The 13,942-nt window shown below is 43.2% G+C and overlaps 1 protein-coding gene across 3 annotated transcripts in view; it reads left to right on the plus strand.

The window, feature by feature from the left end:
- Window positions 1-13,522, plus strand: part of B4GALT4 (beta-1,4-galactosyltransferase 4) — a 29,698-nt gene extending 16,176 nt beyond the window's left edge. For 2 of the 3 annotated variants that reach the window (XM_077776704.1, XM_077776705.1), the window contains exons 4-7: window positions 552-739; window positions 6,385-6,507; window positions 9,210-9,314; window positions 12,634-13,522. In XM_077776704.1, the coding sequence (XP_077632830.1) occupies window positions 552-739; window positions 6,385-6,507; window positions 9,210-9,314; window positions 12,634-12,766 (549 nt within the window). In that variant the 3' untranslated portion in view covers window positions 12,767-13,522. The remainder of the gene's footprint in view (window positions 1-551; window positions 740-6,384; window positions 6,508-9,209; window positions 9,315-12,633) is intronic. The other variant, XM_077776707.1, reaches the window with a different exon arrangement.
- The last annotated feature ends 420 nt before the right edge of the window (window positions 13,523-13,942 follow it).

Here is a 13,942-nt window from a genome sequence, read left to right on the forward strand (position 1 = left end):
ATTGAGGGGCTTCAGGGCAAGGTTGGAACAAAGAAATCTGACGCCCTGAGCCCAGCGAGAATCTCCCCAGGTTCACAGTCACTAAAAATGCATCTTAACTATTTTTAAGTATACAGGTCAGTACGGTGAAGTATATTCACAGTATTGTGAACTAGTCTCTAGAAATTACCCACCTGGCCAAACTGAAACTCTATACCCATTAAGCAGTGTCCATTTCAAGGCATGCGTATAACTTTTAGCATATAAGTGTATATGAAAAAAAAAAAAACCCACAAAACACACACAAGGAAACAAGTGGTCTTTTATTGTTATTGCATCTGCTCTGTTAGATCTTCATGTCACAAGTATATTCTTGTGCTTTGGAAAGAATAATACCTGCTCTTGCCTCTGAACTGAGGAGTAGCACGGATAAGAAACCTTATCTCTGTATCTATTTATACAGAAATTATATCTATATCTATTTATACATCTATATAAATATATCTATACTATACTATATACATCTATATCTATAAATATATCTATTTATACATCTGTATCTGTATCTATAGGCTGGAAGTAAAAAGTTTAATCGAGCCAAACTCTTGAATGTGGGCTATCTAGAAGCTCTCAAGGATGAAAATTGGGACTGCTTTATATTCCACGATGTGGACCTGGTGCCCGAGAATGACTTGAACATTTATAAGTGTGAGGATCAGCCCAAGCATCTGGTGGTTGGCCGGAACAGCACTGGGTACAGGTAAGCAGTAAGGCGGCTCTGCCCCAGGGCTTGCTTAGGCTGAGAAGCTCGCTCTGTTGTCATCAAAGCTGTGAGGGGTGTAGTGTCCAGACTATTATAGAAAAGTAAACAATAGGAGAAATGGTCCATGACCTATCACTTAAAATTCAAAACAGGAATTATAACAACCTTGGCAGAGGATGAAAGAAAAAGGGAAAGAACAGGAGTGGGAAAGCAATCCAAGCATTGCAAATGATGGCCAGCCCCACCCACGGCACGCCAACAGTGGAACTTCTACCAGCAAGTCCACACTGAGTAGGTGTCCCCGACTTCATCTTGTAGCAGGAAATGAGAGCGTGCCCCATAGGTCAACATTTAGGCCTCTGTTGTCAGACTGTGACTTTTCTTTTCAGACTGTGGCATCTTTTCAGGGGTCTGAGGGAGAGCAGGGAAGGACATATCCACTGAGTAGTCTGTTCAGGGGCCAGGACACCCAGGACAAGTTCCTGACTCTTAAAGTCTCTGTGAGAGTTGCTTAGACACCATCATTTCTATCTTCATTTCCACCCCCTCTGCCTCCCAGCAGACGCATAGCTACTGTTGAGCCTTATTTCATACCAGCCCCTATTCAAGCAAAACCAAGGGGAAATAGTGGCCAAAGAAATCCTCCATAAATGAAACTGTGTTTGCTTGCGGATGTGCACGTTTATCTGTCCACATCCCCCAGGCCCTGCGTTGCTGTGTGCTCACGTCTGTGGTGCTTGCTGGGCTAGGGGCCATGAGACCAGTTTGAATAAGGCTAGTGTCCACCCTCAGAGAGCTCCCCATTGCATAGCTGGTGTGGGGAGACGGGAAGCCACAATGAAGTTGCATTGATTTTGCACTTCTGCAAATCCTACTGTAATCACTTGGTAATGAGGGGGAGACAGGAGGAGGCAGGGAGAGAGAATTATAACATTATAAAGTCACACAGGGGATTCCACCATTGTCGGCTTGGGGAAGTGAGCATGAGACAGAAACCATGAAGCCCTTACTTAATCTCCATTTCTGTGCTTCTCAAATTGTGTAGATCTCTCACTTTGGACTACTTAAGATGTTTCCATGTGTAATATTGCAGGTGATTTTTGCCTCAGGTACTGACTTTGAACCCAAGCCCTGTGTAAACTTGGGATATAAACAAATGTCTAGAATAAGCCACAATGGGTGAGCACACAGGGTCTTTAAGAAACACTTATAGAAGGGTCTAAAGCTCTTCTCGAGGGAACGTGGCACCTTTGTCTTGTGCAACAGTGGGAGCTTTCTAGCTTCTAAGACATGGAAGCAAGAGAAAGCATGGCCTGGTTTTGGGGAGAAATGCAGGTAGTTCATTAGGGCTTGAGAATGAATGTCTGGGATGGTGGAGAGAGGAGAAGCAAGAGATGAGAATAGGCAGGAGCCAGACTATGCAGACCTTGTTCAGTCTGCTAAGGAAGTTGGATTTCCTGTGGAAGGGACCCAGGGGCTTCTGACACACGGTTACAGCTGAAGAATGACAGGTGAAAGCTTAGTGCTGGCCGTTAGTGTATTGAGTGGAGCAAGGCAGAGGGGAGAAGCTGGGAGAGGAGATGCCTTGCTGCTAAATTAGGCAGAGGCAGTGGGGCCAGAGGGCAGGGGAGGGGTTCTGGAAAAGAATCACAGATTTTTTTCCTTTGGGGAATTATATCCTTACCCGGAGGTTTTGTTTTCTGGTCTCCTTGAGCCAGCTCTGCATGGAAGAAGACAGCGTATTATGTTGGGATACCTTGGCATTTGCAGAAGCATGTCTGCCATCTGTGTAAAATTAATAAACTATCACCATGTCTATAACACAGAATACCTGTACTTTGACGCTTTCATAGGATCCAATTCCTTCTGAACATCTGTGTTGAAAACAACAAGGTTGTTTTTGTTGTTTATTTTAGACTGTAGATACACAGATTGTTTAAAGGCTTTCTGTTGGGATTCTAGATTTTTTTTTTTTTTTTAATTTATCTGGACCACAAGAAACTGAGTTCTTGGGCTTCCCTGCTGGAAATCAGGGAAGTTTTCAGCAAAGCTTCAGTGCCACAATCACGGATCTTATCAGATGCTACTTACTCTAAAAACAGCCCCTGTATGAATCTTGATTTTTTTTTTAATGTTTTATTTATTTCTAGGAGAGAGAGAGAGAGAGAAAGACAGCATGAGCAGGGGAGGGTCAGAGAGAGAGGGAATCACAGACTGAAACAGGCTCCAGGCTCTGAGCTGGCAGTCAGCAAAGAGCCTGACGCGGGGCTCGAACCCACGAACTGCAAGATCATGACCTAAGTGAAAGTCGGACGTTTAACCAACTAAGCCACCTAGGCGCCCCTGAGTCTTGATGTTTTGATTTGCTCTTGTAACTGGCCAGACATTTCTTTTGTAACTAGATAACAGAGAGCCTTTGTCTTCTTTGAGTAACCGGTGGGGTTTTCTTAATAGGAATCAGGTGATTGAATATGTCTCCTCTTCTGATCTGGATGTAAGAAGTTCTGAGCCAAACCCATGGCCTTTTTTTAGGAGCTGAGAAGAATCTTATTTGTAGATCAGAGTTCTAATATATTTCCCATGTTAATCATCTATTCTGTTTTAAGTTTTCCTCTGTTCCTTGTTGTTTTTTACATTTTTCTACTTCATTGTATATATCATGTAAACTGCCTCATCTTCTGTGGCCGGAGAGAGGTCATCACAGGTAATGTAGGAATTGCTCTAACCCCCCCTCCCCTACTTGTTACCTTTGCTACTTTGGGCAAAATCTCTCTAGTTGCCTGCAGGAGAGCAGGTGGGGTTGAAAGCAGCTAGGTGTCTGCTCCCTGATGGTAACTATGTTTCACTGAGGCACAGAGCTTAAAACCCCACAGCTTTAGCTTTAATCATTGTTACACGGGAGAAGTTCACACCCTGCAGAAGGAAGAACTTGAAGTAACTTGCCGAAACTGTCTCAGACTCTAATGTGGCCAGAAATTAATCTTGTTTATCTTCCCGACTATGGATCAGTGACTTCGAAGCCTTGGACCAGCCAGTGGCAAATTTTACTGCCAAGATTTCCTTTGGTAACTGACTGCTTTCTTCAAGGACTCTACTGTTCTTTTATGGCTACATTTTCCCTACCGTTGGGCCTTACAGCCCTTTAAAAAAAAAAAAAAAACCAACTGTTCCAAGGCCAATTTAATATTTGTGCTTTCCCTGATAAGAAAAACCAAAAGCCAAGATCAACAGGTAGACATTTGCCATCTAAGAAACAGCTGAGAAACTGAGAGTTCCTTAAACCTTTCTGGCTGTGTCCTTCTGCACCTCTCACTGCGGCTACACTGCTCTCCAGATGCTCCCAGACAGCCCGCATTTGCGACTCTCTCCACTTTTCCTCATGGAATTCTGGCCACCAAGAGTTTCCCCATTTTCCTACCTATCTGAATCCTCCCAGGCCCACCAGCCTGCCCCCGATGCCTGGCCTCTCCTTCCTCAGGATGCTCATGAAGCTCACCTCTTGTGTTAGACTATAAGCTCTTTGAGAGCAGGGCCCACCTGTTACAGCGTCTGGGATCTGTCTTGCCCATAGTGGATAGTGGTTATTTAATAGATCACTCCCAAATCAGTAATGCTGGTTCTCTCCCAGTGACCCCTTGTTGGTGCTTGGCAGATTGTGCCTGGGCAGTGGTGCTGCACAGTGTCCTGATGAAACTGCTGGCCTCAGGTCCTTCAGAGTCCAGTGGTCATGGCTACAAGTCACTGCAGTAGGTGTCTTGGCCAGTAACAGCTGCTTTCTGAACCTGACATTCCTTTTGTTTATTTAGGTTGTTGTAATACCATCTTCTAGAATTTTAGGTTGAGGGGTTATAAGTAAATCTATTTCCATTGTAGGTTAAATAGGACTTGCCTGTCTATACTCAGAACATAGAAATAACTACAAATTGGCTTTTGGGACTGACTCCACCTGTGAGATAGCAATGTCTATGTGTTTATTGATCTTTCCTTTGTTTTTTTAAGTTTATTTTGAGAGAGAGTGCAAGTGGGGTAGGGAGATAGAGAGAGAGGGAGAGAGAGAATCCCAAGCCATCTCCTTATATCACAGAGCCCGATATGGGGCTCCATCTTACAAATGTGAGACCGTGAGCTGAGCCGAAATCAAGGGTCAGCTGCTTAACCTACTGAGCCACCCAGGTGCCCCTCCTTTTGGTTTTTCTTATCTAGAAAAGCAGAAATATTTAATTGGTCCTGGAATACCAATTAAAGTTAGTTAATTAAAGTGAAGTTAATTAAAGTTAGAAATCTTCCACATATTTATATCTTTTTATTCAGTAACATCTAAGTTATTAAGCTGCCTTCATTTGCATTTCTGAATTGTTACAGTGTGATGTTCAAGGGTTACCTTTATTTCTCAGATTTGCTAATTTGTGTGCCAATAATCCATATGAGTCCATATGACTCGGAGGTGTTCTCTGACCTCTCAAGGCCCTTCTTTACCTCTTCTCCCTTCTCTTTTTCTTATCAATATCCACATAGCTCCACTCTGCTCTTTTCTCTTGTCACCGACTGTGTTGTCTTCAGGCCATGTCTCCTTCTCCTGCCCCTTCAGCTACTGCCTCTTGACATCTTAGTTCCAAAGCCATATCTGTAGCCACTCTTCTCTTTTGAACTTGAACCCTATATCCTTTTGCCCGTTAGCAAAAGCACCAGGGATATCTCAAATTCAGCGTATCCAAAACATGATGTACTGTCTTCCTCTTATTGTTCTGTGTACTGTGGGGTTTTTTTGTTTGTTTGTTTGTTTTAAAAAGACTGTATCATCTACCTTGTTACCCAAGTCAGAAACCTCAGGATTGTTGAGGTGCATTGGCTCCTCCATGATGCAGACAATGAGATGGAGATTTGCATGCACAGACTTAGAGTTTGCATATCAAGTGTGCAGGACCTGTCTCCTCTCCACCCCACCCCTCCAAAAAAAAGTAAAAGTAGGGGCACCTGGGTGGCTCAGTCGATTAAGCGGCCGACCTCGGCTCAGGTCATGATCTCACGGTTCGTGGGTTCGAGCCCTGCGTCGGGCTCTGTGCTGACAGCCAGCTCAGAGCCTGGATGCTGCTTCAGATTCTGTATCTCCCTCTCTCTCTGACCCTCCCCTGCTCCTGCTGTCTCTCTCTCTCTCTCTCTCTCTCTCTCTCTCTCTCTCAAAAATAAACAAAACATTAAAAAAAGTAAAAGTAAAAAACCCAGTATATTCACTATGGTATTCTATCATGCCGAACCTGGAGGCTGTCTCAGAATCCTCCTTAACCCAGTGCCCTTGGCAGCGTTACTATTCACCGGACTGGCACATGAGGTGAAATCTGTCGTTCAGCGCTGACGTCATGCTGCACATTTACAGGTACCTCTGTAGACCTCCGCACACAAACGTTCACATAACACTTTGCTTAGTGAGCAGATGTGAGCACTTAAGGAAAGGAAAGAAGAGCAGACAGAAGGCCAGGAACAGTGGGAGGTGGATGTCAAGTAGGAGAGGATGGAAGAAAGAGCATCGTCCTCAGAGTGTGCCTAGAATGCCAGCCCTCTGAAACTAGAGACTTCTGCAGAGTGTGTGGAGAACAGACGGCCTCGTGCTAATGTTACCTTTTCTCTCCTCTCTTTTGCTGCAGGTTACGTTACAATGGATATTTTGGGGGTGTTACTGCCCTTAGCAGAGAGCAGTTTTTCAAGGTGAATGGATTCTCTAACAACTACTGGGGATGGGGAGGCGAAGACGATGACCTCAGACTCAGGTGAACAACAGGGATAGGTCCCCTTCATGGGGCTCTGCTATCTGTCAGTGGTGGCTCTGGAAACCCGCGTTTGTGGATAGTTCCCCTAGATGCCAGTCCAGCAGGTCATGAGACCGTGGAGTCAGGCTTAAAGGGGGGCAGGGGGCAGGGGGAGGGAAGGATGGCCCAAATTGCTGTTTGCCGTTGGTAGTTCAGGAATGGTGGAGCATCATTTGTTTCTGGTTTGCAGGTGTTTAGGGACCAGATGTGTTGATGGAGGGGGGGTGGGGGGTGTCTCTGCAGACTTGGTTACTTATGGGGCAGGGTCCAGAACTCTGCAAAACTGCAATTTGAGGAAAGTGGTCAGAGAGCCTGTTGTTGTTTTTTTTGTTTGTTTTTTGTTTTTTGTTTTTTTTTAAGTGTGTTATTTATTTCTAGGAGAGAGAGAGAGAAACAGCGTGAGCAGGGGAGGGTCGGAGAGAGAGGGAGCCAAAGACTGAAACAGGCTCCAGGCTCTGAGCGGGCAGTCAGCACAGAGCCCGACCCGGGGCTCGAACCCACGAACCGTGAGATCATGACCTAAGCGAAAGTCGGACGCTTAACCGACTAAGCCCCCCAGGCGCCCCACTTTTTTTTTTTTTTTTTTTAATATTTATTTATTTTTGAGACAGAGAGACAGAGTCTGATTGGGGGAGGGGTAGAGAGAGAGACACACAGTCTGAAACAGCTGTCAGCTCAGAGCCTGATGCGGGGCTGGAACTTGGGAACTGTGATCATGACTTAGGCTGAAGTCAGATGCTTAACCAACTGAGCCACTCAGGCGCCCCTGTAAGCCTGCGCTTTTGATCCGACGCCAGGGGATCCTGGCACAGTTCTCAGTTTCCAGAGCAGAGAGTGCCAACAGCCTGTAAGAAGTGGCATACCCAGGATCAGCCGGGATGCCCTTTTACCCTTATGCATTAACTAGCCCCCCACACTGGGAGCAGCTGCTGGCCTGACACCGTGGACAAATTCAGGGCTGCTGGCATTACCCTCTGATTCTCTTGCACTACTTTTTGCTCTGGGGGCTCAAAGGGAGCCTCCTCTCTCAGCTCTGCCCCTTCCTCCCAGACTTGCGTTTTGTGACCCAGTCTTATCCCTAGCTCCCAAGAATAAGTATTCAATAGCCTGAGGCTAGTATCTTCAGACTTCTAATAACAAGGCTTTGGGGGCTATTGGGAGACCCTCTTTCCTCGTACTGTTGCCTCTTAGAAAGGACATTTCTTAGCTGGGGTTCTGAAGTAATAGGTGTGTCACTGCCAGAAATGTTCCAGTGCTTTAGTGTGAAGAAGCCAGGGCTCCATGTTGGTCTTGTTCCCATGTCTAGGCTGAGAGCCTCTGGAATGTTTCTGGCAGGAGAGAATGGATTTCCCTCAGCATAGGCTCCATATGCGTGGTCAGAGTGATGGGCATCAGCAATTTATGGCCTGGTCCATCAGCAGCCTGTGTGGCTCTGGCTTATGAAGTAGACAGAGGGTACCTGATAGATTTCTGGGCAAGGGTAGCAAGGACTAGAGATAAACAGTATTCCTAAGGTTCCCCAAATCATTTCACTGTCCAGATGGGATGACTAATAGAGTCTTGCATGTATTATGTGACTTTACTATCTCCTCGATCCTCCTCAGCTTGAAGACAGAGGGGAGACCCCAGTTTTGCTTTCATCTGAGAAAACCATCATGGCCTCCAGAGTGGTTCTTGACGAGTAGCTATGAATAAACCAATGATTTGAACGTAAAAGTTGCCTGAGATGTATTTATTCACCTGGGCAGTAGGCACCACCATTCTTTGCACTTTTATGTGCAAAGAAATTACAAAAAACAATTACAAGTTTGCAAAGCAGGCTCCGTGCAGACTGTCTGATTTGGGCCTGTCATATCTATACCACCATGGCCATTTTGCAATGAAGAATCCATGACCTGGAGTAAGGAACTGACTTACCAATGTTATAAATAACAGAGCCTAAATTTGTACCTGGGATTGTAGGCCTTAAAGCTTGGGACCTTAAGTGGTCATTACTTTCTTTGTTTACAAAAAGGAAACACTAAATAAATTAGGTATTTTAAAGAGACTTGATTTTCCTATTTGTCATGGTATGATTTAAAAAAAAAATTTTTTTAAACGTTTATTTAATTTTGAGACAGAGAGAGAGAGAGCACGAGCTGGGGAGGGACAGAGAGAGAGGGAGATACAGAATGTGAAGCAGGCTCCAGGCTCTGAGCTAGCTGTCAGCACAGAGCCCGGATGCAGGGCTCGAACCCATGGACCGCGAGATCATGACCTGTGCCGAAGTCGGATGCTTAACTGACTGAGCTACCCAGGTGCCCCTGTCATGGTGTTTTAAAACAATTATAATAAGTACTTTTTCAGGTGTTTTAGAAAATGACAAACTATAAATTGACACCTCCCCTTTGTACTCCAATAATAAATGTTAAATGTGATTCTTTTATTTTTCTTTTTTTAAAAAATGTGATTCTTTTATAGACTTGGTGCCTGAGGCCCGATGTTAAAAAAATTCTTTTTTTATCCTAATTTTAATATTCTAATATTCCTAATAATGAAGCTCTGTGTGACTGTACACGTGTGTGAACATGTATGTAAAGTTTTATAAGTGATGTTTTTTAAGTACCTAGTGGTAGATTAAGTGGGATAGACTTTTTAAAAACACACTTCTCGTATTCTTCTAGGGTTGAGCTTCATAGAATGAAAATAATCCGGCCAATGCCTGATGTGGGTAAATATACAATGATCTTCCACACTAGAGATAGGGGCAATGAGGTGAATATAGAACGGTAAGTCCTGGATTCATATACCTGGGAGGCTACCTGCTTAATTTCTTCTGTCAGTGAGGACTCTGCCAAATTCAGTCAGATGAGCCAGTTTCTTTTGTTCAAAGCTTTTTATTAAGGCAATTTTCAAACAGACACAAAAGTAGAGTGAGTGGTATGCTGAACCCTCATGTACCCCATACCTAGCTTCAACAGTTACCAACTCATGTCCTCTTCCTCTCTTTCTTCTCCTGCTTTTTCCTCTTCACCCACTAGATTATTTAGAAGCAAGTTAGATACCATAGCATTTCCTGTGTAAAATACTTCAGTATGCATCCTTCCATATAAGAAGTCTTAAAGAAAGAACCACTATACCATTATTGTACTTAAAACGAAATTAACAGTACTTCCTTAATATCATCAAATTTCCAGTTAGTGTTTGGATTTCCCTGATCATCTCATAATTTGTTTTTCCTTACCAGTTGGTTATTCGGATCAGAATCTAGACAAAGTCCACGCATTGCATTTGGATGATCTCTCTGAAAAATCTCCCAATCTGTAGATTATCTCTCTTCTACCTTTTACCCACTGCATTTTATTTGAACAAATCAGGTCATTTGCCTCCTGTAATTTCATACCTTGTGGATTTTGTGACTTGCATCCTGCTGGTGTACCTTCAAAAATGCTTCTGACCTCTATGTTCCCTTGTAAGCTGGGAGTTAGATCTGGAGGCTTGAGCAGCCTGCAGTAGTATCTGGGGGTTAGAACACTTCATAGTGATGTCACATCTCTCTTCTTATGTCACAACAGGAAGACGTGATGGCTGGTTGGGTCTTTGTGATATTAAGATTGATGTGTGTGTTTAGATATTATCAGTCCTATCCAGGTTCCCCATCAGTCTTTCACCTGATGGTTTTAGCAACCATTGGTGCTCATTGAATAAGTTTATTATTCAATTAGGAATGACAAAATTCTGATATTCTATCAGGCCTTCTGCATTTATTAGATAGATTTTTCTGCAAAGAAGGCCTTGCCCTCTTCTGTTTGAGTATGCCAAGGTATGGTTCTTATAGAAAAGGCAGATAAAGAGAAAGAGTCAGTACTGAGTTTTCATTTTTCAAAATGATCACTTGATGTTCCCCAGCATCCTTCAGGATGTAGTTAATATTCTTTTCAGTGCTCAGTTTGTCTCATCGTTGGGAAGTGAGATCTTTTTCAAGCTGACTCCCGAGTCCTTTGACATAACTAACACTAGTTTTGAGAGCTCCATTCCCTGTGCTCCTGTGTGATGAGCTGTTCTAGGCTTACCATATACTTCTTTTGCCCCAAAAATTGGCCCATTCACTCAAGAACCCGACAGATAAGCCAGTTAGTTCTTTATGCGACTGTAGTTGAAGAACCTACAGTTCTTTGTTCTTATTTTTTCTTCTACATCTTAAAACCATATTAATGTGCTTTTAGTCCCTTTGTTAGAGTCTACCTTTTGAAAACAATATTAGGGGTGACTGGGTGGCTTAATCAGTTAAGTGTCTGACTTCAGCTCGGATCATGATCTCACAGTTTGTGGGTTCAAGCCCCATGTTGTGCTCTGTGCTGACAGCTCAGAGCCTGGAGCCTGCTTTGGATTCTGTGTCTACTTCTCTCTCTGTCCCTCCCTCACTCGCACTCTGTGTCTTTCTCAGAAATAAATAATAAAAGACATTTAAAAAACTATTAAAATATTATAAGGCTTTGTTAGAGTTTATACTTTAAAACAATATTAGAAGTCTTTTAATGGAACTAGAGTTTATTGTAAGTGAAATCAGTCAGAGAAAGACAAATATCATGATTTCATTCACTGTGGAATTTAAGATACAAAACAGAGGAACATAAGGGAAGCAAAAATAATATAAAAACAGAGAGGGAGACAAACCATAAGAGACTCTTAAATACAGAGAACAAACTGAAGATTACTGGTGGGGTGTTGGGTTGCGGAGAAATGGGCTAAATGGGTGATGGGCATTAAGGTGTTAAGGAGGGCACTTGTTGGGATGAGCACTGATAAATCACTTAATTCTCCTGAAATCATAATTACACTATGTTATAGTGTATCCAACTAACTTGGATTTAAATTTAAAACAATAAAAATAAAAAAAGGCTTTTAGCCCATTTATTAGAATCTGCGACTTTAATAAAATAGCTATTTCTGTTTTCCATGTGTCTTTCTAGTCTTTGTCTATTAGGGATGCATTTTGCTCTTTAAATCAAAAAAATAATTATGGAATAGATGCAAAATAATACTTGTAAATTGTCTGAAAAGTGTGAAGATTCTTTGATACCATGAACAGTGGCAGTGCCCACCACCCAATTTATATTTGTTACCCGTGTAACGCCCCCAGACCGATTTCCTTCCCCCACCCCAAGAGGTCACGCTTTCCTGAATTTTTGTGATAATTACTTGTGATAATGATCATTATTTCTGCTGTTAAATTTTTTGTTGTTGTTGTTATTGTTGTTTTCCCAGAGGTATATATCCCTGTAAAAAAAACATTTAGTTTTTTGTTTTTCAGTTTCATACAAGTGAAATCTTACTGTATTATTTTTCTCCGACCTTACTTAGCTCATGGTGTTTCTGGTCTCTGTCCACATTGATCCTGTCACTGAAACGTATTGCTTTTCACCCCAAGTTCCTAGAGACCAATTCAGTTCACCACCTGCTCCACTCCCCACATCCCCAGGCTCCAGCCATGCAGTTGTTGCTGCTGCTTGAAGTGCATCCTGCTGCTTTGCAAGTCTCTGCCTCTTGCACAGGGTGATGGCCCTGCCTGGTTGTCTTTTCCTGCACCTTTCTTCTCTTCTAAGCCTCAGTCATGTCTACTTTCTCTGCGCCCCCTCCCCAGACTCCCTCATGAAGTCAGGTTCTGCTTCATTCATCCTCTTCTACGTATATTCTGGTTTTGCTTGAGACTCTTAGGAGAGTTGTATACCCTCCTGCCTACAGACAGTACTAATGGGAGGATTCATAGATCCCCTGAAGCTTAGCCAAGGACCTGTTAGCAGTGGAGGGCGTGTATAGCATTGTGTCCGTGTTACTTGTGCATCCTTCTGTCCTGTAGACAGGTTGCATTGACTCTTCTCATCATGGGTCCCTAGGGTCTTAACATGAGGTCTGACACGTGAATACATGGCTATCATTGGTGTCCTGTTACTTTAGATGGGGAAAATTAACTTTTTGCAATAGGAAACCCAGCAGGTACGATAATTTACAAAGATGCTTTTGCCAAATTTGGGGGCTGGGCAAAAAGTAATGGAAATATATGTTAAATTCTTGCATTACCATTTATGTTGTTCTTTTTATCCTTAGGATGAAGCTCTTACATCAGGTGTCACGAGTCTGGAGAACAGATGGGTTGACTAGTTGTATTTATAAATTACTCTCTGTGGATTATAAACCTTTATATACCAACATCACAGTGGATTTCTGGACTGGTGCATGACCTTGGATCTCGGTGACATTCGGAATAACTGAATATTTTATTGCAATAATTTTGGACTAGAGACTTTCTCTAGTAGCACACATTAAGAACTTGTTGCAGCTAGTCATTGAGCTGAATTTTTCCTTTTTGTATTTTCTTAGCAGAGCTCCTAGTAATATGGAACGTAAAACAATTGAAAGAAGATAGCTTTCTTGGCTGTTTTTTTCCTTTAGTGTTAAATCTTGTAATACAGATACTTGAAGGACTGAGTATAAAAGGACGATTCAAAGAATACCATGAAGCCTAGCTCCCTGAGAACTTTAAGTTTGAAGTAATACATTACGGGCTAAGAAAGCCCATAGGAAATAAGATTGCTGAATGTCTCAGAGAACCAGAATTGTTCTCGTCTGTGGTAGAAAGGTACGAAGAAGTCTATTTGTTATTCATTTATCCTGCATGGTCGTCTGTGAAGAGCTGGGTCCCAGGTGGGAAGAAGGCTGCAGAAGAGAGGAGAGGGGAAGAATCCAGATGCGGTAAACTCGGGGATGAAATGTTGGGAGGAGGACAGTGATGGAGAAGCAGCCACGGCTGTGCTGGTCACCGCTGCTGCTACCCTGTTCTGGGGTCACCTGTCCAGACACGCCTTCCAGGAATAGCCCAGCAGGGAACACATCATCTACTAGTTTTTAAAATATTTTTGTAAAAATGATTTTGTACATGTAGGATCTGAATTAGCCATTTACAGATTACATATTAACTAATAAAAGATCGAAAGAACCTCTGTAGTAAAATATGGAAAAGCTTTTGGTGCCCAGTTTTGGTGTTTTACTGTTGTTTGAGGCCTGTAGATGTGTTCATTTCCGTATCCATAATCCTCAGCAGTTTAAAGGCAAATGAGATAGGGTCCCCTTACTCACTCTCCTTTTTTATCCTTCTGTTCCTGGCTCCAGGCCTATGGCCGGTGCCTCTGTGTCTCACCTCCTGGGCCACATCATGCTTTTGTTCTCTTCATTATCTTGTGCCTGCTCCTTGCCCTCCATCAATACTGGGTGCAGCCACAGGCCCACACCTGGTTGGTTATAGGATAGGAGGGGTGGAGGCCTGGGCTTGGGAAGCCTTTGATTTGGAAGGAAGATGGGGCTGTGGCACTGACTTGGGCAGTGGCAGTGATTTGCGGGGGAAGCCACCAGTACTGCT

The sequence above is a fragment of the Crocuta crocuta genome, unplaced genomic scaffold, assembly GCF_008692635.1.
Source record: "Crocuta crocuta isolate KB4526 unplaced genomic scaffold, BGI_CrCroc_1.0 scaffold87, whole genome shotgun sequence".
Lineage (NCBI taxonomy): Eukaryota > Metazoa > Chordata > Mammalia > Carnivora > Hyaenidae > Crocuta > Crocuta crocuta.